The 23,825-nt window shown below is 38.4% G+C and overlaps 1 protein-coding gene across 2 annotated transcripts in view; it reads left to right on the top strand.

The window, feature by feature from the left end:
- The window catches only part of LOC125669292 (Krueppel homolog 1-like), a 39,394-nt gene extending 16,609 nt beyond the window's left edge, over positions 1-22,785 (top strand). Inside the window, exons 3-6 of one of the 2 annotated variants that reach the window (XM_048903787.2) lie at positions 3,931-4,112; positions 16,531-16,803; positions 17,388-17,572; positions 19,347-22,785. In XM_048903787.2, coding sequence (XP_048759744.1) covers positions 3,938-4,112; positions 16,531-16,803; positions 17,388-17,572; positions 19,347-20,063 — 1,350 coding nt within the window. In that variant the 5' untranslated portion in view covers positions 3,931-3,937 and the 3' untranslated portion in view covers positions 20,064-22,785. Of the gene's footprint in view, positions 1-1,706; positions 4,113-16,530; positions 16,804-17,387; positions 17,573-19,346 lie in introns of those variants that run through there. The other variant, XM_048903763.2, reaches the window with a different exon arrangement.
- Positions 22,786-23,825: the final 1,040 nt, after the last annotated feature.

Genomic DNA, 23,825 nt, shown 5'->3' with positions numbered 1-23,825 from the left:
ATCCAACTCATCTAATGATAAGACCACAGGTTGTGTGTTTTATACAATTTATTTTGATTTGGGCTGTAATAAAGATAATTTGGACTAAATAACTTTAATGATATATTTCGTAGTCTGCCATAATGTACGAACTGCTATGAAAATTACATCATAATCAAAGATTATTTAGATGAATTTTCTAAATATCTGGTATGCCAAAAAGTGAAAATCATCAGTTTTTATGTTTTGGAAATTCACTTGGTTGAATAAGAGTTTATGTGAACCTAAATTGTCTTTGAGGGTTCAAAAATTATCTGTGCCACCCCTGCCTGATTGTGATGGGCAGCTACTTATGATATATTTCATTAATGACATCTCATCTACTCATTTTATGCAGTGTTCCTAAAAGTTAAAGTAGCAATCACTTAATTTGCTATGAAGCCTAAAGAAAATCCATCTTTGCAGAATGTATATTTTGGTCATTGCATGTGTCAGTGCATCAGGTGAGCTTTCCTGGCTGCAGGCCTCTTGTCTTTGATGAAGTTAACAGAGTAATATTTTTGATGGAATGGGATTATTATACCCTGTTTCTTGGAACATATTTGTCTTCGTTTTATCAGTCGCTGCATTCATGAGGAAATGACAGAGCCTTCATATTGTTGTGGTGGGTGTTCATTTCCTCTCGGCCTCCATTCGTTATGCTGGAATGACCTACCCTGTGTAGAGGAAGGCAATATCAACTGTCTAGATAATGTACTGAAGACGCTAGAAAAAAAGCATTATCATAACAAAGATCTGAAGAGGGAAAAGTATGGCTAATACTTGTCAAAGTTTTTCCCACTACAAAACAACAATCCAGTAGGTGTGTTTATTGAATGAAACCAAATATTTGAAATATAACTCTATAGAGATTTTTGAATTGGTAAAAGAAAGTGCTTTATAGATATCAAATATTTTGATCTGAAATTTTTTGAAAAGAATTGGCTTCCCAAAGGGAGTGGGGTTTCATCAATCTCTTTCTCCACCGTAGTGCAAAGTGATGCACACATTGTTTTCCATGCATCATGCAATTTAGTATTTTACATAGGTATATGTCCCCACAATCAGTCTGTCACACATATATACAGTGTCCGGGGCTGTCCTCACAATCAGTCTGTCTCACATATATACAGTGTCCGGGGCTGTCCCCACAATCAGTCTGTGACACATATATACAGTGTCTGGGGCAGTCCTCACAATTAGTCTGTGACACATATATACAGTGTCCGGGGCTGTCCCCACAATCAGTCTGTCTCACATATATATACAGTGTCCGGGGCTGTCCCCACAGTCAGTCTGTCACACATATATACAGTGTCTGGGGCTGTCCTCACAATTAGTCTGTCACACATATATACAGTGTCCGGGGCTGTCCCCACAGTCAGTCTGTCACACATATATACAGTGTCCGGGGCTGTCCTCACAATTAGTCTGTCACACATATATACAGTGTCCGGGGCTGTCCTCACAATTAGTCTGTCACACATATATACAGTGTCCGGGGCTGTCCTCACAATTAGTCTGTCACACATATATACAGTGTCCAGGGCTGTCCCCACAGTCAGTCTGTCACACATATATACAGTGTCCGGAGCTGTCCCCACAATCAGTCTGTGACACATATATACAGTGTCCGGGGTTGTCCCCACAGTCAGTCTGTGACACATATATACAGTGTCCGGGGCTGTCCTCACAATCAGTCTGTGACACATATATACAGTGTCCGGGGCTGTCCTCACAATCAGTCTGTCTCACATATATACAGTGTCCGGAGCTGTCCCCACAATCAGTCTGTCTTACATATATACAGTGTCCAGGGCTGTCCGGACAATCAGACCATTTCATATACATGGGTATAGTTTGTCCACAATCACAATTTTCACACTGTTTGGGATGTACATGTAATTCTTACACTTGGCAGTGAAATTTTGCTCGAGTTTAGAATCAAGTGTATATAGATTATATATGTATTTCATTTGTATTGTATAATTTCAGCCATTGCTTTCTTAGAAATGAAATCCCTCAAAAGAAAAGAGCTACTTGTCAAAAAGTTCATGTGAGGAAATGTGTATGGTGAACTGTCTATGATGAGACAAAAATAATAGTCACAGGAAATCTAATTTTTTTGTAAAGAAAATATATTTATTTTTAATTTGATAACAAAGTATTGATTTCTGTGCATGTGTGTGTAACCTTGAAATTAACGAACATTTGTGTAACACACACATAGCTTCCTGGATTCCATAATTAACTTATGAGAAAAAAACGAACCAAAAATAAAAAACAAATGAAAAAACAAAAAATAACAAAAATAGCAATAAAAAAAGTATAAAGCAATTCAGATTTAATTTTAAAGTTCACAGAATACAGCCCTTGGAACAGTTTGGTATGACTAATGGTCCATATTTTTGTATATGCACCTTGATACCTGTCTGTCTCTGTACAGGTAAACACAGGTAAAACTGAGTGACATTTTATAGATACACTGGCCATACAACAACAAGAGAAAGTCTGGTGGCAAATATTTAACCGGGCACTGGGGACAAATTTAAATTGAAATGTACATTTTTATAAAAAAAACGGCATCACTCAAGCGTGTAGGATGTATATTTTCAAAACAGAGTGAGCTGGATTTGGGTGGTGATAGAAAGTTCATGGGGTTTTGTTTAGTCTGAGAATTTCTACCAGAGACCATGTGACAATGAGCTGTCATGTGAAATGTGGGATTTATTCAAACATTTGATTACATAAACTTGAAGGATTCTTTTAGCCATGGAGATGTCTGAATCTACGAAGCATTTTTCTGTGTCTTGGTTAACATGCTAATCTCCAGTGTTAGGCTCTTAATCGAAAAATGCATTCAGAAAACTGCACATGATTATGAAAAAAAAATTGATTTGTGCAAGTTTGTGTGTTAGTCGACAGCCTGTCAAAAGAAGTAATAGAAGAATGTGCTTCAAATTTGTATTATGCAATACACAATTTAACTAGTAGTGATGGAGGATATTGATATCAGAAAATTCAACTCAATATTTGAATGCAGTAGATTTTGATAAAAATAGATGTGTGCAGGAGATGAAATTGATGGAATGTGCATGATTTAGAATGCGATATCTGTGTATCATTAACTACAGATAGCAGATATTTATTCTTCCTGATGAAGACGAGATGTGAAAACTTTTAATATATTTCTCCAAGCTTGAAATGGCATGCATAATATTACATCACTGTGTTTCAAGAGAAACGTGAAACAATTTTGTCAGATTCTTCGATCGATGCAATTAAATCTGGATTAATTGAAGAGAGTGATCAATTAAAATGCAGGTTTTACAGTGTTACATAATAGTGTATGGAAATTTACATTTGTGATCAATATACCAGCAATCCAAAATCCTGTGTGATATATATTTTCAAGTTTTTAATGGATGTGGCAATTTCATTTTATTTTCTTTGCCAAGAATTGCTGATGATTGATGCATTGAAGTTACGTAATAGCTGTTTTAAATAAAAAACTTAGTGCTCTCAAGAGAAATTAATGTGTAAAAAAAGCAGCACTTATTGAAAAAACAACTCAAATGAATCTTTCAAATGGGGATCTAGTTTGTGACTGAAAGTACCTGACGATTGATTGTATATGACAAATGACAAATCGAGTTTGGTTCCATAAGGACTTGAATGCCCTCTGTAAAATGATGGCTTACTGTATAATGGTCAAACGATGAAAAATCTGTATAAAGAATAGCCAAGTGCAAAATTGAATGTGAATCCAGACAGAAAATAAAAAGTTGGAATTCAAGGAAAAACTTTACACCGGCTGTCTGTGTTTGGTCTCTTTTGACCTACATGTATGATGGACCCATGGTTTGAGAATTTTAAGCTGTTGCTAACCTACTGGTTAATGTCTGCTAACAGGGACAGCATGACGGAGGCAGCCACTGCAGTGTCAACGCTTCTGTCGTACGGACAGCAGCAGGCTCAACCCCCTCAGCCCCTACCCCCGGGAAGGCCGTCCTACAGCCTGCCCTCATTGGGAGCAATGTCGCTTTCGGTAGACAGTCCCAACAGCGTCTCGCAGTTTCCCAGGAATCCGCAGGGTAAGTGTGGGGGGGGGGATCAATAAATTTAAGGGGTGGATATTTTATGTAATGAATGCCTAAGATTCATGCTTCATAAATATTAACAATATTGTAATATTTTATACTACAGTTACTAGGTATATTTTCTGTTGTATCTAAGAAATTAAGCATAGCTGACTTATTTCAGAGATATTTATTTCATTAGTTGTTCCAAATTCAAATTTCATCTCTTCATAAGAAAATATAATTCAATCTGTATTCACCAAATGCCAGGAATTGTAAGGAGCGATGTTTATTTTAAGAAAATATGCTACATGATTCCAAATGAAAGGGAGTGATGATTTTTTATTGAGACAGTGAGATTGTAAATGGGTCAGGTAATACCTTGACATGCTACACCTGATTTTATTATATCACACATTGAATAAATAATCCTTGCCATGCCAGGGCATGCGTATGGTACGAAATTTAAAAAAGTCACAACAACCAAGTACAATTTGTGAATGATATAATTTGATTTAAATTTTACAGTTTGATTTTGGTATTAGATAAAACTGTACACTGAAATAACGATTGTGTCTGTCTCTGTGTGTTCCTTCACCTGTCTGGGGATATTGAACCAGAGGAGAACTTGTCAGGGATGGGGAATCATTTCATAACAAAAACAAGCACAAATACAAGATATAAATTTTTTTTGGCTTTATCTTTCAGTTACATAATAATTAAGATCATACGCGACATTTCTACCATTTTTTTCCTAAAGCTATTTCTTCATCTCCCCAATATAAAGCATTTCTGTATAATTAGCACACCGGAGCAGATTCAGGCTCAAGTGAGCTTTTCAAATCAAAATTTGTCCGTTGTTTGTCTGTGTGACTGTCGTTGTTGTTTTAAACTTTTCACATTTTCGTCTTCTCCAGAAACACTGGGTCAATTTCAATCAAACTTGGAACAAATTGTCCTTGGGTGAAGGGCATTCAAGTTTGTTCAAATGACGGGTCATGCTCCCTTCAAAGGGGAGATAATCACAAAAGTGCAAAATTAGGGTGGGGACATTGAAAAATCTTCTCAACAAGAACCACTGTGCTCGAAAAGCTGAGATTTACATGAAAGCTTCCTGACATAGTGGAGATTCAAGTTTGTCAAAATCATGACCTGGGCTAGGGGTAGGATGGGTCCACAAAAGGGGATCAAATTTTACATGCAAATATATAGGGAAAATCTTTAAAAATCTTCCTCTCATTTAGAACCACCAGGTTGTATGAGTAGAGATTTAAGTGAAAGCTTCATAATTTAGAGTAAATTCAAATTTGTTCAGATCATGGCCTCCGAGGGTAGGGTGGGGCTTACATAAGGGGGTCAAAGTTTTACAAGCTGATATATAAGAAAATCTTCTCCAGAACCATTTGGCGAATTTCAATCAAACTTGGAACAAATCATCAATAGGTGATGGGGATTCAAGTTTGTTCAAATGAAGGGCCATACCCCTTCAAAGGGGAGATAATCACAAAAATGCAAAAATGGGTGGGGTCATTTAAAATTTTTCTCAAGAACCACTCGACCAAAAGAACTTAAATATAAATGAAAGCTTCCTGATATAGTGCAGATTCAGGTTGTTAAAAGCATGACTCCAGGGGGAAGGTTTGGGCCACAATAGGGGATCAAAGTTTTAAATGTGAATATATATGGAAAATCTTTTAAAATCGTCTTCTCAAGAACCACTGGGCTATAAAAGTTTACATTTACCTGAAAGCTTCCTGTCATAGTGCAGATTCAAACTTGTCAAAATCATGGCCCCTAGTGGTAGGTTGGGACCACAATAGGGGATCAAAGTTTTGCATAAAAATATATAGGGAAAATCATTAACAATCTTCTCAAGAACTACTGGGCCAGAAAAGTTTACATTTACATGAAAGGTTTCTGACATAGTTCAGACTCATGTTTGTAAACATTGGAAGGGATGTAAGCACTGGGTGCATAAGATGTGCAGTGGCCTTAAACACTTGATAGAGGATCCCAATTACCGCTGCGCTAGATGCCTAGGAACTGCTCGTCCAATAGATGGGAGACCACGGAGGGAATTTCAAGTTGGAACAGACAAGCTAGAGGTAGTAGCTTCCTTCTGCTACTTAGGTGACATGCTGTCTGCAGCTGGAGGATGTGTGCTCTCAACGATCACTCGTGTGAAGACGGCCTGGGAACTACTGCCTGTCCTCTCTTCCCGTCATCTTTCCTATAAGACCTGTGGCAGGTTGTACAGTACATATGTGCATAGCGTGATGCTGTATGCAAGTGAGACGTGGCCCTTGCCAAAACCAGACCTCCTTCGCCTACGACGAAATGACAGAGCCATGGTCAGACAGATTTGCAGGGTAAAGCCAGAAGACATGGCTAGTGTCAGATCAAGCGAGCTACTGGCACGACTTGGGATCGATGACCTTGACGCTATCCTGCGGGAGAAGAGGCTACGCTGGTTTGGGCACGTTGCTAGATCCAGTGGCACAATCAATAATGTCTTCAATATGAAAAAAGAGGGAGGACGACAACCAGGGAGACCAAAGATGACCTGGAAAGCACAGTTAGAAAAAGACCAGCGTGAGTGAGGACTTCGTGATGTTGACCCATTGGACAGAGATGCCTGGAAGTCAAATGTTAGGTCTGCCATGCGTGCAGCAAGCCAGTTACCTGGAAGGGTGCCCACTGCTGTGGAAGATGCACCTAATCCTGCACGTTAATCAAAATGCCGATGATAATATGGCCCTGATGATGATATGGCCCTCGGGGGTAGGTTGGGGCCACAATAGGAATGTTAAGTTTCACATGCGAATATATATAGGGAAAATCTTTAAATATGGGCCAAGGTGACTCAGGTGAGCAATGTGGCCCATTGACCTTTTGTTTAAAAAAAAATGAACAGGAATTGGTTCAGTTCAAGGTTCAAGTTTGTTAAAACTATGGCCCCCAGGATTAGGTTGGGGCCACAATAGGGGATCAAAGTTTTGCATAAAAATATATAGGGAAAATCTTTAATAATCTTCTCTAGAACTACTGGGCCAGAAAAGTTTACATTTACATGAAAGCTTCTTAACATAGTGCAGATTCATTTTTGTAAACATTGTGGCCCCCGGGGGTAGGTTGGAGCCACAATAGGAATCTAAGTTTCACATGCGAATATATATATATATGGGCCAAGGTGACTCAGGTGAGCGATGTGGCCCATGGACCTTTTGTTTAAAAAAAAATATGAACAGCAATTGGTTCAGTTCAAAATTGTTTTGGCAGAGTTTTGTCCCTTAGACTTTGAAAATTTTCAAAGAAATCACAATTTCCTCTCATCGTGGATTCTTTGAATTGAAATTTGGGATAGAGAAACAACCTGAAAATATGCAGGTCAAGTTGGTATGTGGTTTCAATTAAATAGTTTTTGGCAGAGTTTAGGCCCATGGACTTCGAAAAATTTCAAATATATCACAGTTTCCACTCATTAAATCAGTCATACGTGGATGATTTGAATTAAAATTTGGGATATAGATATGTATTTACATTCACAGAATCTTTTCCCTTATATCATGTCTCCCCTGCCCAGAAGTGTGAATTCTTCCGTTTCTCATAAAAGTTTGTCCGGGCCATAACTTTTTTGTCTTTTGACATAGGCCTTTGATATTTGGTATGTGGGTATACCATGATAAAACAGTTTATTATGTACCCATCAATGTATCGTTTTTTGATATTGTTAATTTCAGAGTTTGATCCGAATTTTTGGATCACCACACTGGTTTTCTTATTCTGTATCAGTATCCTCTGAAACTGATGACGTTACAATGTATCAAAGCAACTTTTTTTGTGTGGGAAATATCAACCATGTCACAAACAAAACTGCATGTCTGTTTTTGATAATTTGGATTACATTTAGCATCTTATAAATGAAATGCATAAGGGAGTATATAATAAATTCATCATTACTACAGTAATTTGATCCGAAGAGTTGGATTATGTCTTGTTGAATGGCATAGATCATCAGATCCAACTTGACTCTGTGTCTTGTGTGATCTGATAATCTGTGCCTGTCAACTTCACGTGATCCAACTCTTCAGATCAAGTTACTGTAGTAATGATATATATGTGTTGCGTACCATTTTGGTGACCTTTGACACTGACCTTTTACATAAAGGTCAATCAATAGAATTTTTGAGGCTTTTTAGCTCTTCTGAGCTGAAGGCTCAAAGAGCTAATCATATGGCCATATGTCTGGCGTGCGGTGTGCGTCAACTTTTTGGGAAAAGGGTTATATCTCAAGAACCCCTTGGCCAATTTTTGTCAAATTTGTCACAGGGTATCCTTGGCCCAAGGGCTTTGATTTGTACTAAAACTAGGGTTGTGACCTTTTAACAAAGGAAGATAATTAGGAAAATGCAAACAAAAGTAGTGGTTGCTAAAAAATCTTCTTCTCAAGAACCACTGGGCAAATTATCACCAAACTTATGCATAAGGATGAGCATAAGTTGTAGATAAATAAATTGTTCAAGGCATTATCCTGGGGCAAAGGGTGTGGTCTCAAGGTCACTTCAAAGTTGACCTTAAATTTTGTTTGTTAAAAAACTTTGATATTTTGCTTAGGATAAGGACTAGGATCATCAAATTTTGTCAGTTGATGCATCTTAGGACCTAATATCATGTTGTCTCAAAAGTAGGTCATGGTGACCTACGTTTTGAATTTCGCAGGTAATTATTATTAAATGGATTTTGATGCATATCTTGGACACTTTTGAGCCTATGATCATCAAAAGTTGTCAGTTGATGGATCATGGGACCTTGAAGTGCGTCATGTGAAAAGTATGTCACCATGACCTACTTTCTGAATTTTATGGCTAATCATTTATGAATACATTTTAGGTTGTTATTTCAGATACCGAGAGATTTAGAATCATTGAACCTTGTAAGTTGATGCGTCTAGAGGCCTCAAAACATATTATTTTTTTTAAAAAAAGTAGGTCACAGTGACCTACTTTTTGAATTTTGCAGAGATTCAAACTTCACATTTTCAATTTTAGATGCATATTTTGGACACTATGAAAGCTAGGATCATCAAACTTTGTCAGTTGATGCATCTTGAGTCTTCATAGTTTGTTGACTAAAAAGTAGGTCACCATGACCTACTTTTGGAATTTGACGGCTATATTTTAATATTTCGGATACTATTTGACTTCAATTATCAAACTTTGTCAGTTGATGCATGTTGAGTCTTCAGAGTGTGTTGACTAAAAAGTAGGTCACCGTGACCTATTTTTGGATTTTAACGGCTATATTTGAATATTTCAGATACTATTTGACTTACAATCATCAAACTTTGTCAGTTGATGGGTCTGGAGTCTTCAGAGTGTGTCGACCAAAAAGTAGGTCACTGTGACCTACTTTTGGAATTTGATGTTTATATCTGAATATTTCAGATACTATTTGACTTCAATTATCAAACTTTGTCAGTTGATGCATCTTGAGTCTTTGGAGTGTGTCAACCAAAAAGTAGGTCACTGTGGCCTTCTTTTGGAATTTGATGGCTATATTTGAATACTATTTGACTTGTCAGTTGATGCATCTTGAGTCTTCAGTGTGTCAACCAAAAGTAGGTCACCGTGACCTATGTTTGGACAGTTACATTTAAATTTTCAGGTACTATTTGACTTAACATCATCAAACTTTGTTAATTGATGAATCTTGGTTAGTGAGAATATTTGCCTGTTCTACAATGTATCAGAAGAGCGATTCTAGGCCCATGGGCCTCTTGTTTTGTCAGTACCATAACTTTAGTTTTTTGACATAGGCCTTTGATATTTGGTATGTGGATATACCATGATAAAACAATGTATTACATGCCAATTTTGATGATCTTTGAACTTGACATTTTATTTAAAAGTCAAATAATAGAATTTTTTGGGCAAAAAAACTATGGAAAATGTACGTGGTAAAACATTTAGTTTCTTTAGAAATTGACATTGGTTTCATCATAGACAATTAATGTGTTTGTTGCAAACTAGTTTGATCCATTGTTTTAGTACCACATATTCATTACCAAGTATGGAGTGTCGTCAAGATGAAAAGGTGTATTGGCTGTTCCATTTACGTAAATAGTAACAAATGGGTCGATGATATGATATTTCAGTACTTAAGTCGAGTTTATATTTTTGAAAAATACATTAAAATATGAAAAATAAAATGTCTTTCTTTGTTGTTTAATCAGGTGATGAAGGTAACTTACAATCATTGCAGAAAAAATAGCATTCCCCACTAATGCTTCATCACCCAATGAAACAACAAAGAAAGCATTTTTATTGTTTAAATCATGAGAATATGCATATATATAAATCTGGGTGGATGGCTTTTGGCAGAGTTATGGCCCTTAGGCAGGGGCATTTGTTTTTGCTTAGACACATCCACTTTCATATTTTAAAAATAGCATATTTTCATTAATGAACTGATCTTGATGGTGAAAAAATAATTGTCTACCTCGTAAGAATGTGTATTGAATGCATGACATCATGTATAACAAGATGTCAAAACAGTAATGTTATTTAAGGTATTCCATGTATAATGAAAGGATAATGAACAATTTTGAAGGATTTAGATCAACATAAATGTTTATTGTTAAATAATGATGAAAGTGAAGCAGATGAAATTCACATGACTGGTAAATGATTAGAAGCTGACCTTTTTGCACTGACCTTTTTGCACTTAAGACTTTTTGGAAGAGTTGTCTGCCCTTTGTAAAAATAAGAAAAATCTAATTTTCTAAAAATGTGTGTGGTCAATGATTAATTTTATTTCATATTTTCATTAAGAGAAAGTGTATGTAACTTTCTACCAAGAGATTGGTATGAAAATATAATTTCTTTTTAAAATATTGTAATAAAACATGCTTTTCCCATATACTTCAATGTTAAATTCTAGGTGAAATAAATCAAGCAGTAAACAAAATTTTGAAAATTCCTATGGTGGATTATTTTTATTCGATGAACCCTTCAAAATGATACCATGATTACAAAAATTCCACCATCCATTTATTAGATATGAAATATGGTCATTATACATTGAATACCTCAGAGTCTTTAATCACAACTAACAATAATAAAATCAAATTATATACCATGCTGAATTAGTCACATCAATGTTATTATAGTTAGTTGTTTTTTCTGACGGTATGTAAATTCCAAAAATTAAATTGATTCCATGATTTAATAATATACAGTTATGAAGATTATTTTGAACACTTCAGATGATAAAGATTTCCCGAAAGGGAACAAACATTTTAAAGTGAAAAATAAATAAAAAACCAGTAATGTTTGCTTTCAAGGCCAACTATGACCAAAATTGCACCATGTCCTTTAAGCAGTTACCATAGTGATATGTGCTGTTGTTTTGAATTAGTGTTTGAAATGAAATTCTGTCTCGTGTCAATGATGTAAGAATAGGGAACTTTAGTATTGAATTTTATATTGCACTTTGTATTATGCAAATACAGATATTTGATTTTTTTCTTGTGTTGGTGAAATAGAATTAGATTTGTGGAATGAAAATGGATCAGTGCACATACTTCACACATTAAAAAGCATTTCAATATTTTGTCATTGTATTCCCTTACTTAAACAACTGTAACCATAGTAACATTGATATGATGACAATTTTTATCTCAATTGAGCTTTGTCTGATTAAACTTTGCCCATATAGTCTGTCATCGGTAACTTTTCACATTTTCATTTTCTTGAGCAAAATATGATCAATTTTATCCATTGGGAGATCAGTGAGTGAAAGTAAGATGGGGTGCTTAAAAATCTTCTCAAGAACTACTGAGGCATTGAAGGCAGAACTTGTAATGTGTAAAAGATTCCATATAATGAAGATTGGAGTTTGTTCAAGCCGTGGCATCCGAGGCTAAGGAGGGGCACCAAAGGGGAACAATGTATAGGATTATATATAGGAACATTCTTAAAAAAAATATTCTCAGGAACCACAGTGGTAGAATATGTCAAATCAACGAAAATCCTCACTTAGAGAAAGTTCAAATTTGTTCAGGGTCAGGGCAGGGCCACAAATGAGGTGAAACTATTTCACAAGAATTTTTTATAAAGAGTGAATCTTCAATTTTATCGAAAACCACAGAGGGCAATTTTTGAAATTGATTTAGGTTTCAGGTTTGTTCACAGCATAACCCTAGGCATTATAATAAGAAGGGGTACAATTGAAATTTGATGTTTTATGTGGGAATAGTAGTAGCTGAGGTTAGCAAAGTGCTCCGTGTAGTAGTTGAGGTTAGCAATGTGCTGTGTAGTAGCTGAGGTTAGCAGTGTGCTATGTGTAGTAGCTGAGTGTAGTAGCTGAGGTTAGCAATGTGCTATATGTAGTAGCTGAGGTTAGCAATGTGCTCCGTGTAGTAGCTGAGGTTAGCAATGTGCTCCGTGTAGTAGCTGAGGTTAGCAGTGTGCTCCGTGTAGTAGCTGAGTGTAGTAGCTGAGGTTAGCAATGTGCTCCGTGTAATAGCTGAGGTTAGCAGTGTGCTCTGTGTAGTAGTTGAGGTTAGCAGTGTGCTCCGTGTAATAGCTGAGGTTAGCAGTGTGCTCTGTGTAGTAGTTGAGGTTAGCAGTGTGCTCCGTGTAGTAGCTGAGGTTAGCAATGTCTGTGTAGTAGCTGAGTGTAGTAGCTGAGGTTAGCAATGTTCTCCGTGTAGTAGTTGAGGTTAGCAATGTGCTCCGTGTAGTAGCTGAGGTTAGCAATGTGCTCCGTGTAGTAGCTGAGGTTAGCAGTGTGCTCCGTGTAGTAGCTGAGGTTAGCAATGTGCTATGTGTAGTAGCTGAGTGTAGTAGCTGAGGTTAGCAGTGTGCTCCGTGTAGTAGATGAGGTTAGCAATGTGCTCCGTGTAGTAGCTGAGGTTAGCAATGTCTGTGTAGTAGCTGAGGTTAGCAGTGTGCTCCGTGTAGTAGCTGAGGTTAACAGTGTGCTATGTGTAGTAGCTGAGTGTAGTAGCTGAGGTTAGCAATGTGCTATGTGTAGTAGCTGAGTGTAGTAGCTGAGGTTAGCAGTGTGCTATGTGTAGTAGCTGAGTGTAGTAGCTGAGGTTAGCAATGTGCTCCGTGTAGTAGCTGAGTGTAGTAGCTGAGGTTAGCAATGTGCTATGTGTAGTAGCTGAGTGTAGTAGCTGAGGTTAGCAATGTGCTCCGTGTAGTAGCTGAGTGTAGTAGCTGAGGTTAGCAATGTGCTATGTGTAGTAGCTGAGTGTAGTAGCTGAGGTTAGCAATGTGCTCCGTGTAGTAGCTGAGTGTAGTAACTGAGGTTAGTAGTGTGCTCCGTGTAGTAGCTGAGGTTAGCAATGTCTGTGTAGTAGCTGAGGTTAGCAATGTCTGTGTAGTAGCTGAGGTTAGCAATGTCCTCCGTGTAGTAGCTGAGATTAGCAGTGTGCTATGTGTAGTAGCTGAGGTTAGCAATGTGCTCCGTGTAGTAGCTGAGTGTAGTAGTTGAGGTTAGCAATGTGCTATGTGTAGTAGCTGAGGTTAGCAGTGTGCTATATGTAGTAGCTGAGGTTAGCAGTGTGCTATGTGTAGTAGCTGAGGTTAGCAGTGTGCTATGTGTAGTAGCTGAGGTTAGCAGTGTGCTATGTGTAGTAACTGAGGTTAGCAGTGTGCTATGTGTAGTAGCTGAGGTTAGCAATGTGCTATGTGTAGTAGCTGAGGTTAGCAGTGTGCTATGTGTAGTAGCTGAGGTTAGCAGTGTGCTATGTGTAGTAGCTGAGGTTAGCAGTGTGCTATGTGTAGTAGCTGAGGTTAGCAGTGTGCTATGTGTAGTAGCTGAGGTTAGCAATGTGCTATATGTAGTAGCTGAGGTTAGCAATGTGCTATGTGTAGTAGCTGAGGTTAGCAATGTGCTCCGTGTAGTAGCTGAGTGTAGTAGCTGAGGTTAGCAATGTGCTATATGTAGTAGCTGAGTGTAGTAGCTGAGGTTAGCAGTGTGCTATGTGTAGTAGCTGAGGTTAGCAATGTGCTCCGTGTAGTAGCTGAGGTTAGCAATGTGCTATATGTAGTAGCTGAGGTTAGCAATGTGCTATGTGTAGTAGCTGAGGTTAGCAGTGTGCTCCGTGTAGTAGCTGAGGTTAGCAATGTGCTGTGTAGTAGCTGAGGTTAGCAGTGTGCTATGTGTAGTAGCTGAGTGTAGTAGCTGAGGTTAGCAATGTGCTATATGTAGTAACTGAGGTTAGCAATGTGCTCCATGTAGTAGCTGAGGTTAGCAGTGTGCTCCGTGTAGTAGCTGAGGTTAGCAATGTGCTATGTGTAGTAGGTGAGTGTAGTAGCAGAGGTTAGCAATGTGCTCCGTGTAGTAGCTGAGGTTAGTAATGTGCTATGTGTAGTAGCTGAGGTTAGTAGTGTGCTATGTGTAGTAGCTGAGGTTAGCAATGTGCTCCATGTAGTAGCTGAGATTAGCAATGTGCTATGTGTAGTAGCTGAGGTTAGCAGTGTGCTATGTGTAGTAGCTGAGGTTAGTAATGTGCTGTGTAGTAGCTGAGGTTAGTAATGTGCTATGTGTAGTAGCTGAGGTTAGTAATGTGCTATGTGTAGTAGCTGAGGTTAGCAGTGTGCTATGTGTAGTAGCTGAGGTTAGCAATGTGCTATGTGTAGTAGCTGAGGTTAGCAATGTCTGTGTAGTAGCTGAGGTTAGTAATGTGCTATGTGTAGTAGCTGAGGTTAGTAATGTGCTATGTGTAGTAGCTGAGGTTAGCAGTGTGCTATGTGTAGTAGCTGAGGTTAGCAATGTGCTCTGTGTAGTAGCTGAGGTTAGCAATGTCTGTGTAGTAGCTGAGGTTAGCAATGTGCTATGTGTAGTAGCTGAGGTTAGTAATGTGCTATGTGTAGTAGCTGAGGTTAGCAGTGTGCTATGTGTAGTAGCTGAGGTTAGCAATGTGCTATGTGTAGTAGCTGAGTGTAGTAGCTGAGGTTAGCAGTGTGCTCCGTGTAGTAGCTGAGGTTAGCAATGTCTGTGTAGTAGCTGAGGTTAGCAGTGTGCTCCGTGTAGTAGCTGAGGTTAGCAATGTCCTCCGTGTAGTAGCTGAGATTAGCAATGTCTGTGTAGTAGCTGAGGTTAGCAATGTGCTGTGTAGTAGCTGAGGTTAGCAGTGTGCTATGTGTAGTAGCTGAGTGTAGTAGCTGAGGTTAGCAATGTGCTATATGTAGTAGCTGAGGTTAGCAATGTGCTCCGTGTAGTAGCTGAGGTTAGCAGTGTGCTCCGTGTAGTAGCTGAGGTTAGCAATGTGCTATGTGTAGTAGCTGAGTGTAGTAGCAGAGGTTAGCAATGTGCTCCGTGTAGTAGCTGAGGTTAACAGTGTGCTATGTGTAGTAGCTGAGGTTAGTAATGTGCTCCGTAGAGCTCTTGTACTCAGTTTATCTGTCCTTAATGACATCTGCTACAAACAGAATTTTATTTCTGAAATGATGGAATTGAAAACTAGAATTATGCTTTTATAAGTAAATGAATATATAGAATGTAATTTATTCCCATGATTTCTCAATTAGTCCAAAACATTGGGGACAATTTGTACAGAGTGAAATTATGTATATTCAGGAGGGGTGATATATTTCAACTTTTGAACATTATTGAAAATTCAAAAATGCCTTAATTCTTAGAAATTTTACATTTGTACTTATTACAACCAAAATAAGCCAAAATTTATATATAGAGCCATGCCTCAATTATTTTATTTTTTTTATTTTGTATCAATTTCCTTTTAGAAGAGGTTAGATTTTCTGTGAGCCTAATTTAAAAATTATACACACAATTGATGAATGAAGACTGTAGAATGAGCTATCCATAAGCCTGCAGTGACCTTGTCCTTGAACCTTTGAACAGAAAAAAAATCAACAGAAACCACAGATCTTTGTGTTAAGAGTATTCTGAAAGTTTTTATTTAAATCAGATATTTACTGTGGAATCATCATTGTGGGTGGGGGGATTGATGTTCCTGGATTTCATGGGTCACTCTTACCCACGAATTTATGTGTACTCGAACATTTTTTTAAACCAAGTAGAGTTATCTCTCCTAGTGACATCACATCGTTTACCCATGAAATTACGTCCCCATGAACCAGCAATATTTTGCTTATCCATGAACATTGGCCCGCACGAATTAAAATGATTTCACGGTAACTCCTTAAAAATCTTGCCAAAATCTTCTTCATTAAACTTGAAGTTTTACCATGATAATATTACATATCTTTGTGCTAGGTTAGGTAGCTTTTCCCCAAGTTTCATAAAGAAATAGAGGAGAATTCTGGCTTGAGTCAAGTTCAGAAGGATAAACCAGAAAGTATGGTCGATATTCCCATTTGTAGTAAAAATTACTTCCAGAGTTTGTTTGACATTTTGATCTCACCTGAATGATAGGCATCCTGTCCTAATCTTGTAGACCTGAGCCTGCGTCACCCTGCGGACAGCTCTGATATGGCCACAGACAACCATCAGCTGACCTCAAATGACCAGCAATATATGGAGGTCAATTCCAGCATCCATCCTGACCGGACACACATCTGTCCTAACTGTAGCAAGGGCTTTAAGAGCAAGCAGCAGTTGGCTCAGCATACATTGGTGCACAGTGGGATACGCAAACACATATGTTCCTTCTGTGATAAAGGATTCAAGCAGCTCTGTCACTTGCAGCAACACCTAAGGATACACACAGGTAACCCATAGCAATGTTTATATACCATGGCAACGTAAAGGTTACCTATAGCAACAGAAAAGTAACCCTTAGCAACATAAAGGTTATCTATAGCAACAGAAAAGTAAGCCATAGCAATAGCAAAGTAACCCTTAGCAACATAAATGTTACCTATAGCAACAGAAAAGTAAGCCATAGCAACAATAAAGTAACCCATAGCAACATTAAGGTTACCTATAGCAACAGAAAAGTAAGCCATAGCAGTAAAGTAACCCTTAGCAACATAAAGGTCATCTATAGCAACAGAAAAGTAAGCCATAGCAACAGCAAAGTAACCCATAGCAACATTAAGGTTACCTACAGCAACAGAAAAGTAAGCCATAGCAACAGTAAAGTAACCCATAGCAACATTAAGGTTACCTACAGCAACAGAAAAGTAAGCCATAGCAACAGTAAATTGACCCCTAGCAACATAAAGATTACATATAGCAAAAATAAAGTAACCCCAAGCAACATAAAAGTTAACTATTAGCAACAGAAAAATAAGCCCTAGCTTAAGTTATTGATGGGTGTGAGTAGGTATTAGTGTATTGTATGTGTTGTAGGTGAGAAGCCGTATCGGTGTTGTTTTGATGGTTGTGAGCGGGCCTTTGCTCAGATGGCCAATCTCCATCACCACATGAGGAACCATGAGGACCATGTGAAAAAAGCAGCTAACAAACAGTACCAGTGTTCTGTCTGTAGCCGAGCCTACACCAATGAAAGCAGTCTAAAAAACCACACCATTAAGGTACATTTACTAAAGGGGAGGGCTCAAAAACCACATCATTAAAGTATATTTACTAAGGGGGAGGGCTCAAAATAAAAAACCACACCTTTAAAGTATATTTACTATGATGGGGGGGGGGGGGGGGGGAGCTGAAAAACCGCACCAATAAAGTATATTTACTGTTATTGGGGGGGGGCCTCAAAAACCACACCATTAAAGTATATTTACTGTTGTGGGGGGTGGGGTGGGGTGGGGTGGGGGGCTCAAAAACCACACCATTAAAGTATATTTACTGTTGTGGGGGTGGGGTGGGGTGGGGGGCTCAAAAACCACACCATTAAAATATATTTACTAAGGGGGAGGGCTCAAAATAAAGAACCACATCTTTAAAGTATGTTTACTGTTAGGGGGGGGTGGGGTGAAAAACCACACCATTAAAGTATATTTACTGTTACTGGGGAGGGGCGGGGGGCTTAAAAACCACACCATTATAGTATATTTACTGTTAATGGGGAGGGGGGCCTTAAAAACCACACCATTAAAGTATATGTACTGTTACTGGGGAGGGGGGGGGGGGGGCTCAAAAACCACACCGTTAAAGTATATTTACTGTTACTGGGGAGGAGGGGGGGGGGCTTAAAAACCACACCACTAAAGTATATTTACTGTTACTGGGGAGGGGGGGGGGCTAAAAACCACACCATTAAGGTACATTTATTAAGGGGTGGGCTTAAAAACCACACCACTAAAGTATATTTACTGTTACTGGGGAATGGGGAGGAGGGGCTCAAAAACCACACCATTAAGGTACATTTATTAAAGGGTGGGCTCAAAAACCACAACATTAAAGTATATTTACTATTACGGGGGGGGGGGGGGGGGGGGGGGGTTAAAAACCACACCATTAAAGTATAGTTACTGGGGAGGGGGTGGGGCTTAGAAACCACACCATTAAGGTACATTTTCTAGTGGGGGGGGGTGTAAAAAAAAAAAACCCACACTATTAAGGTAATAATACTAAGTCCTTTTAGAAACCACACCATTAAGATATGAAGGCAGATTTACTACAGTCTTATTTAAACCAGATCTTTGATCCACTCCAATATTCTGATGTCGGTAATACAAAGATCCGAAGATTTCCTGTATAGGGTTCTGTCTGCATGCACTTTGATGACCTAAGGTCATCCAATCTACAAGAACCAATCAAATTTATTCTTACATGTTGAATTCAGCATTTATGGTTCCTTCCCAAGTCATTATCCGGAACACTTGGGGATTCACTGTCACTTGTTCCTACCTCTGATGATTTCGCCAGCAATGATTTGATTGGTTTATCTAAAGTTCATTCTGATGTGACCCTATATGGAATGTCTTCAGATCTTTATGTTAGTGACATCAGAATATCAGAGTGGATCAAAGATCTGGTTTTAATCAGACTGCATTTACTAGGATGGGGGCCTCAAAATTGCTTACCAGTAACATAGTTTACTAGGGTTGGGCCTCAGATATTTACTAAAGGTAGTGAGGGGAGGACTAGCTGGCTGGCAAACTAATCCCCTATTGAAGGCATGAATATGTGTAAGTTAGTCTAAGAATGTGTTTTGTTCCCTCCAAGTTTTGCACCCTCAGAGGCCTCTAGGCATTCCGCTTTGAAATGACTTCCAACAGAATAGCAAATCTTGTAAGATACTAGTATATATCTGGAAAAGCAAGGTAACTCTGATGAACGATGTGTCACTTCATTATCTTGAATTTATTGTTTCATGTCTTTGTCAGTGAATGTTTCTGCTTGTAGATGCATGTAAATGTGCGTCCCTTTGAAGGCCCCTATCCACTTCCATACAAACCACGGAAACCACGCCAGTCCAGTACTAATAATTCCAAAGCAGATCTGACCAAGGACAAGGGAAGCTCTGTACCACTGTCCTTCATTAGTGACCCAAGGACATCAAACTTTAGTCGTTTTATTGACCTTCACAAGGACACTTTGTCAAGGCCACTTGAATCAAATCAACTTTCGCCCAACATGTCCTCTGAACAATCTAGCAATATATCGTCCACTACACTTCTGTCCTCGTCTCCTCATGTGCAGACGTCGCTGATGCCACCACATTCTCTCCCCCCGCTGTCTCTCATATCTTCCACCATGTCCCCCTCCCTGATGTCACCATCATTTATATCTCATCTTCAACATAATGCACAGAACAGTGCAGGACATCTGAACCACCTGCTGCCATCAACGAGACCCACCCCACAAGAACACCACCAGTCCTCGCCACATCTACCGCACACCAGCAGTAGTTCTCGTGTTACACCCACCTCTCAAGACCAGAGATCCACTCCCCAACAATCACCATCTTCATTGGCCAATAGTGAATCGACCTTACCACGTAAGGAAGCAGCAGAACCATCCTCCAGTCACAGTGTTCACTATCACTCTCCCCTACCCCACCCCCTCCCCTTACAACAAAACTCCCTCCTAACTCTGTCCACACGACTAAACATGTACTAGCTTCTGATGACCCGCATACCATTACAGGTCAGCTTGATGGTCTATCAATAGAACAAATTTTAGTCTGTTAATTTTGAATTTTTTTTGTATTGTGAACCATTGCTATGTACATACATATATATATATCAGCTTTGTAATTTTTACTTAGAAATTGGATTTATTTTTATGCTACTGGGTAGCATAGATTTGTGTGTTTACAAGTGTAACAGGGTTCAGAGTTTTGTATGCATTTGAATAGTGATTGTCAAATAACATAAATGTGATTGCGAACATGTTCGTTTGAGATTTGCAATTAAGCTTGTTTGTAAACATAATTTTTAAATGAAATTTGGTGCAGATGTTTCAGTAGTGCTGTTGTGTATTATTAATATTGTAGATAATCATGTTGGATGAAGAAAAATCTTAATATATTTGTATTTTCTATAGGAGAGGTGTGTACGGTTCTAAGGCTTGTAACGATCTTAAAATGATTAACGTATGAATTTTGCCTATTTTATATATCTAATAGCATATAAAATCAGCAATGACTTAAATACATCTTTTTCTTACAATCATCTTTCAGTGATTACATATATACATAACATTTTAATGTGGTCTAAACTAATGCAATTTTACTTAATCATGCCGTGAAGTCTTTTCATGTTCGAACGATGATGGAGACGAAGACTGAGCTCATTCTCGGTGTCCAGATGTTCACACAAGTTTTTGTCCGCATGTTTGTAAGTTTGGATAACATTTTGTATTTTGTGTTTTAGGAACCACTTCTATGCAAGACTTCTATAATTTCCACTTCTCTGTCGTTGAAAACATGATCCAAAATGTATATCAAAGAAGAGGTTTTTAATGTACACTGGGTTACTTCATCGTCATAATGGCCGACTTCCTTCTGAAACTTGAATGAAAATATAAATATCAGCAATACATGTATATTCCTTTTTTAAATCAAATAGCCTAGCTGGGTAGCTCAGTAGGGTTGTGTGATTTTTTTGTTTAGAAAAAGTACAATTATAGGTTGCATCCCATTCCAAATTTTCTGGACACCTCCCCCCTCCCTCCCAAAAATCACTAATTTAAAAGTATAGTATAAAATTTTTATGAATTTTGATTATATAAAAATTATGAATATGTTCCAGTCCTCAACTTTTTGAACAATGAACTTCTTATTTTCACTTAGTATCTATTTGGGGGAGGGGTGGGGGGTGAGGGGTGCTCAATATTTTATCAATAAACTTGATAAAAAATGGTTTAATCTGATCAGCTGGTACATTTTATGCGGACTGTATTTCAGGTTCTAACAACAGACCATCAGTCTCTATGATACACTATATGTACAGATGATGTGTGATGTGTTGTTTTATCGTTGTAGATTTTTATTGATGTTTTATTTATTCTAAATTGTTGACAACATTTTTGTTTTATAGAATCTCCTTGTTTTCATAATTGTCTGGATCAGATAGATCTAGTCGGCTCTGAGAGAGGTTTTCCTTTGTCTGGATCAGACAGATCTAGTCGGCTCAGAGAGGTTGTCCTTTGTCTGGATCAGACGGATCTAGTCGGCTATGAGAGAGGTTTTCCTTTGTCTAGATCAGATGGATCTAGTCGGCTCTGAGAGAGGTTGTCCTTTGTCTGGATCAGACAGATCTAGTTGGCTCAGAGAGGTTGTCCTTTGTCTGGATCAGACGGATCTAGTCGGCTCTGAGAGAGGTTGTCCTTTGTCTGGATCAGATGGATCTAGTCGGCTCTGAGAGAGGTTTTCCTTTGTCTGGAACAGATGGATCTAGTCGGCTCAGAGAGGTTGTCCTTTGTCTGGATCAGACGGATCTAGTCGGCTATGAGAGAGGTTTTCCTTTGTCTAGATCAGATGGATCTAGTCGGCTCTGAGAGAGGTTTTCCTTTGTCTGGAAAATCTTTTTTGGAACCACTGTTTAATTTTAGATAGAGACTTACTACATTTTAGGATGATTCACCAAACTAGGAAGGCTGGAATACTTACATTTCAAATCTCAGTAAAATGAAACAAAAACATGCTATGGTGAATCAGTTGTAGGGTTGTTTTTCCCTGGTCCCTTTGGGGTGGAAGAAATGCCGTCTTTAGTCACACAGCTCCATTGTTTTTGAATATGAATCCACCCAGAAGAAGAGTAAAGTTATAATAACATAAATACAGTTGGGTATACAAACACTATTCACTTTTCTGACTAGGTATATAGCTTTCTTAAGGACACACTGTTAAAATGTTAGTGACCCCCCCCCATACACACACACACAAATATACAAGTAATTCATTTTTTTAAAAACTCAGTAGCTTCAGTGGATTTCGTCCCTTTGGGCCCCCACCAGGGTTTTGAACAAAGCCCCCTAAATCCCTTATCTTTTACTGCAGCCCTCCTCAACCTTCCCATCAAACAGAAATTTCTGGATTCGCCTCTGATGTGCATCTGTCTGGTGAGCTATGCGAGCCTGTGATGTGTATCTGTCAGGTGAGCTATGCGAGCCTGTGATGTGTATCTGTCGGGTGAGCTTTGCGAGCCTGTGATGTGTATCTGTCGGGTGAGCTTTGCGAGCCTGTGATGTGTATCTGCCGGGTGAGCTATGCGAGCCTGTGATGTGTATCTGTCAGGTGAGCTTTGCGAGCCTGTGGCCTTGTGTCTCTTGTCTCAGCTGATTACCAGACTGCTTCATTCTTTCATAATATGTGTTATGAAATAAAAACAAAAAGACGCATTGTGTTGAATTGTTTATATTTGATTTTTATGCCCCCGAGATCGAAGATGGGGGGCATATTGTTTTGTCCTGTCTGTCATTCTGTCTGAAACTTTAACCTTGCTAATAACTTTTGAACATTAAGTGCTAGAGCTTTGATATTTCACAAGGGTATTCCTTGTGTAAAAACCTTTCCGTGGGTACAAAAAATTGTGACCCTTGACCTTGGAGTTTGACCTAAATTATGAAAACTTGAACCTTGCTAATAACTTTTCAACAGCAAGTGCTAGAGCTTTGATATTCCACATGGGTGTTCCTTGTGTCAAGACATTTTCGGGGGTACCAAAAGTTTTGACCTTGGAGTTTGACCTACTTTTTTAAAAACTAACCTTGCTAATAACTTTTGAACAGTGAGTGCTAGGGCTTTGATATTTCACATGAGTATTCCCTGTGACAAGACCTTTCCGTTGGTACTAACCCTTTTGACCTTGACATTTGACTCACTTTAAAAAAAATTGACATTGGTCATAACTAAATGGTAGATGTTAGAGCTTTCATCTTGCTCATGAGCATTTCTTGTGACAAGATCTTTCTACTGGTACCAAAATATTTGTCCTTGTGACCTTGGCCATCTTTGGAACTGGTCATTATTGGGGGCATTTGTTTTACAAACATCTTGTTGCTATGAGTATTCTAGGGGTAAAGAACTTGATAGGATAGGAGCCTAATTTGGCCTCCCTAAAACATGAAATCTGAGCTCTCAATACTTGTGCTGCTACACCACAATTCTTGTAAATGTAGTATTTTTATGCCCCCCTTTGAAAAAGAGGGGGCATATTGTTTTGCAACTTTCAGTTGGTCAGTCTGTAGACCACATGTTGTCCGCTCAATATCTTGAGAACCATTCACTTGATGATGATGATATTTCATATGTGGGTTGGTTATGAGTGGAAGATGACCCCTATTGTTTTTCAGGTCAAGGGTCAATCTACTCTGGACATAGGAATATAATGTCTGCTCAATATCTCAAGAACCCTTTGCTTGAAAGACATCAAGCTT

The sequence above is a fragment of the Ostrea edulis genome, chromosome 1 (genome assembly GCF_947568905.1).
Source record: "Ostrea edulis chromosome 1, xbOstEdul1.1, whole genome shotgun sequence".
NCBI lineage: Eukaryota > Metazoa > Mollusca > Bivalvia > Ostreida > Ostreidae > Ostrea > Ostrea edulis.
The sequence above is the reverse complement of the archived record's forward strand: the minus strand, read 5'-3'. Positions and strand labels throughout refer to the sequence as shown.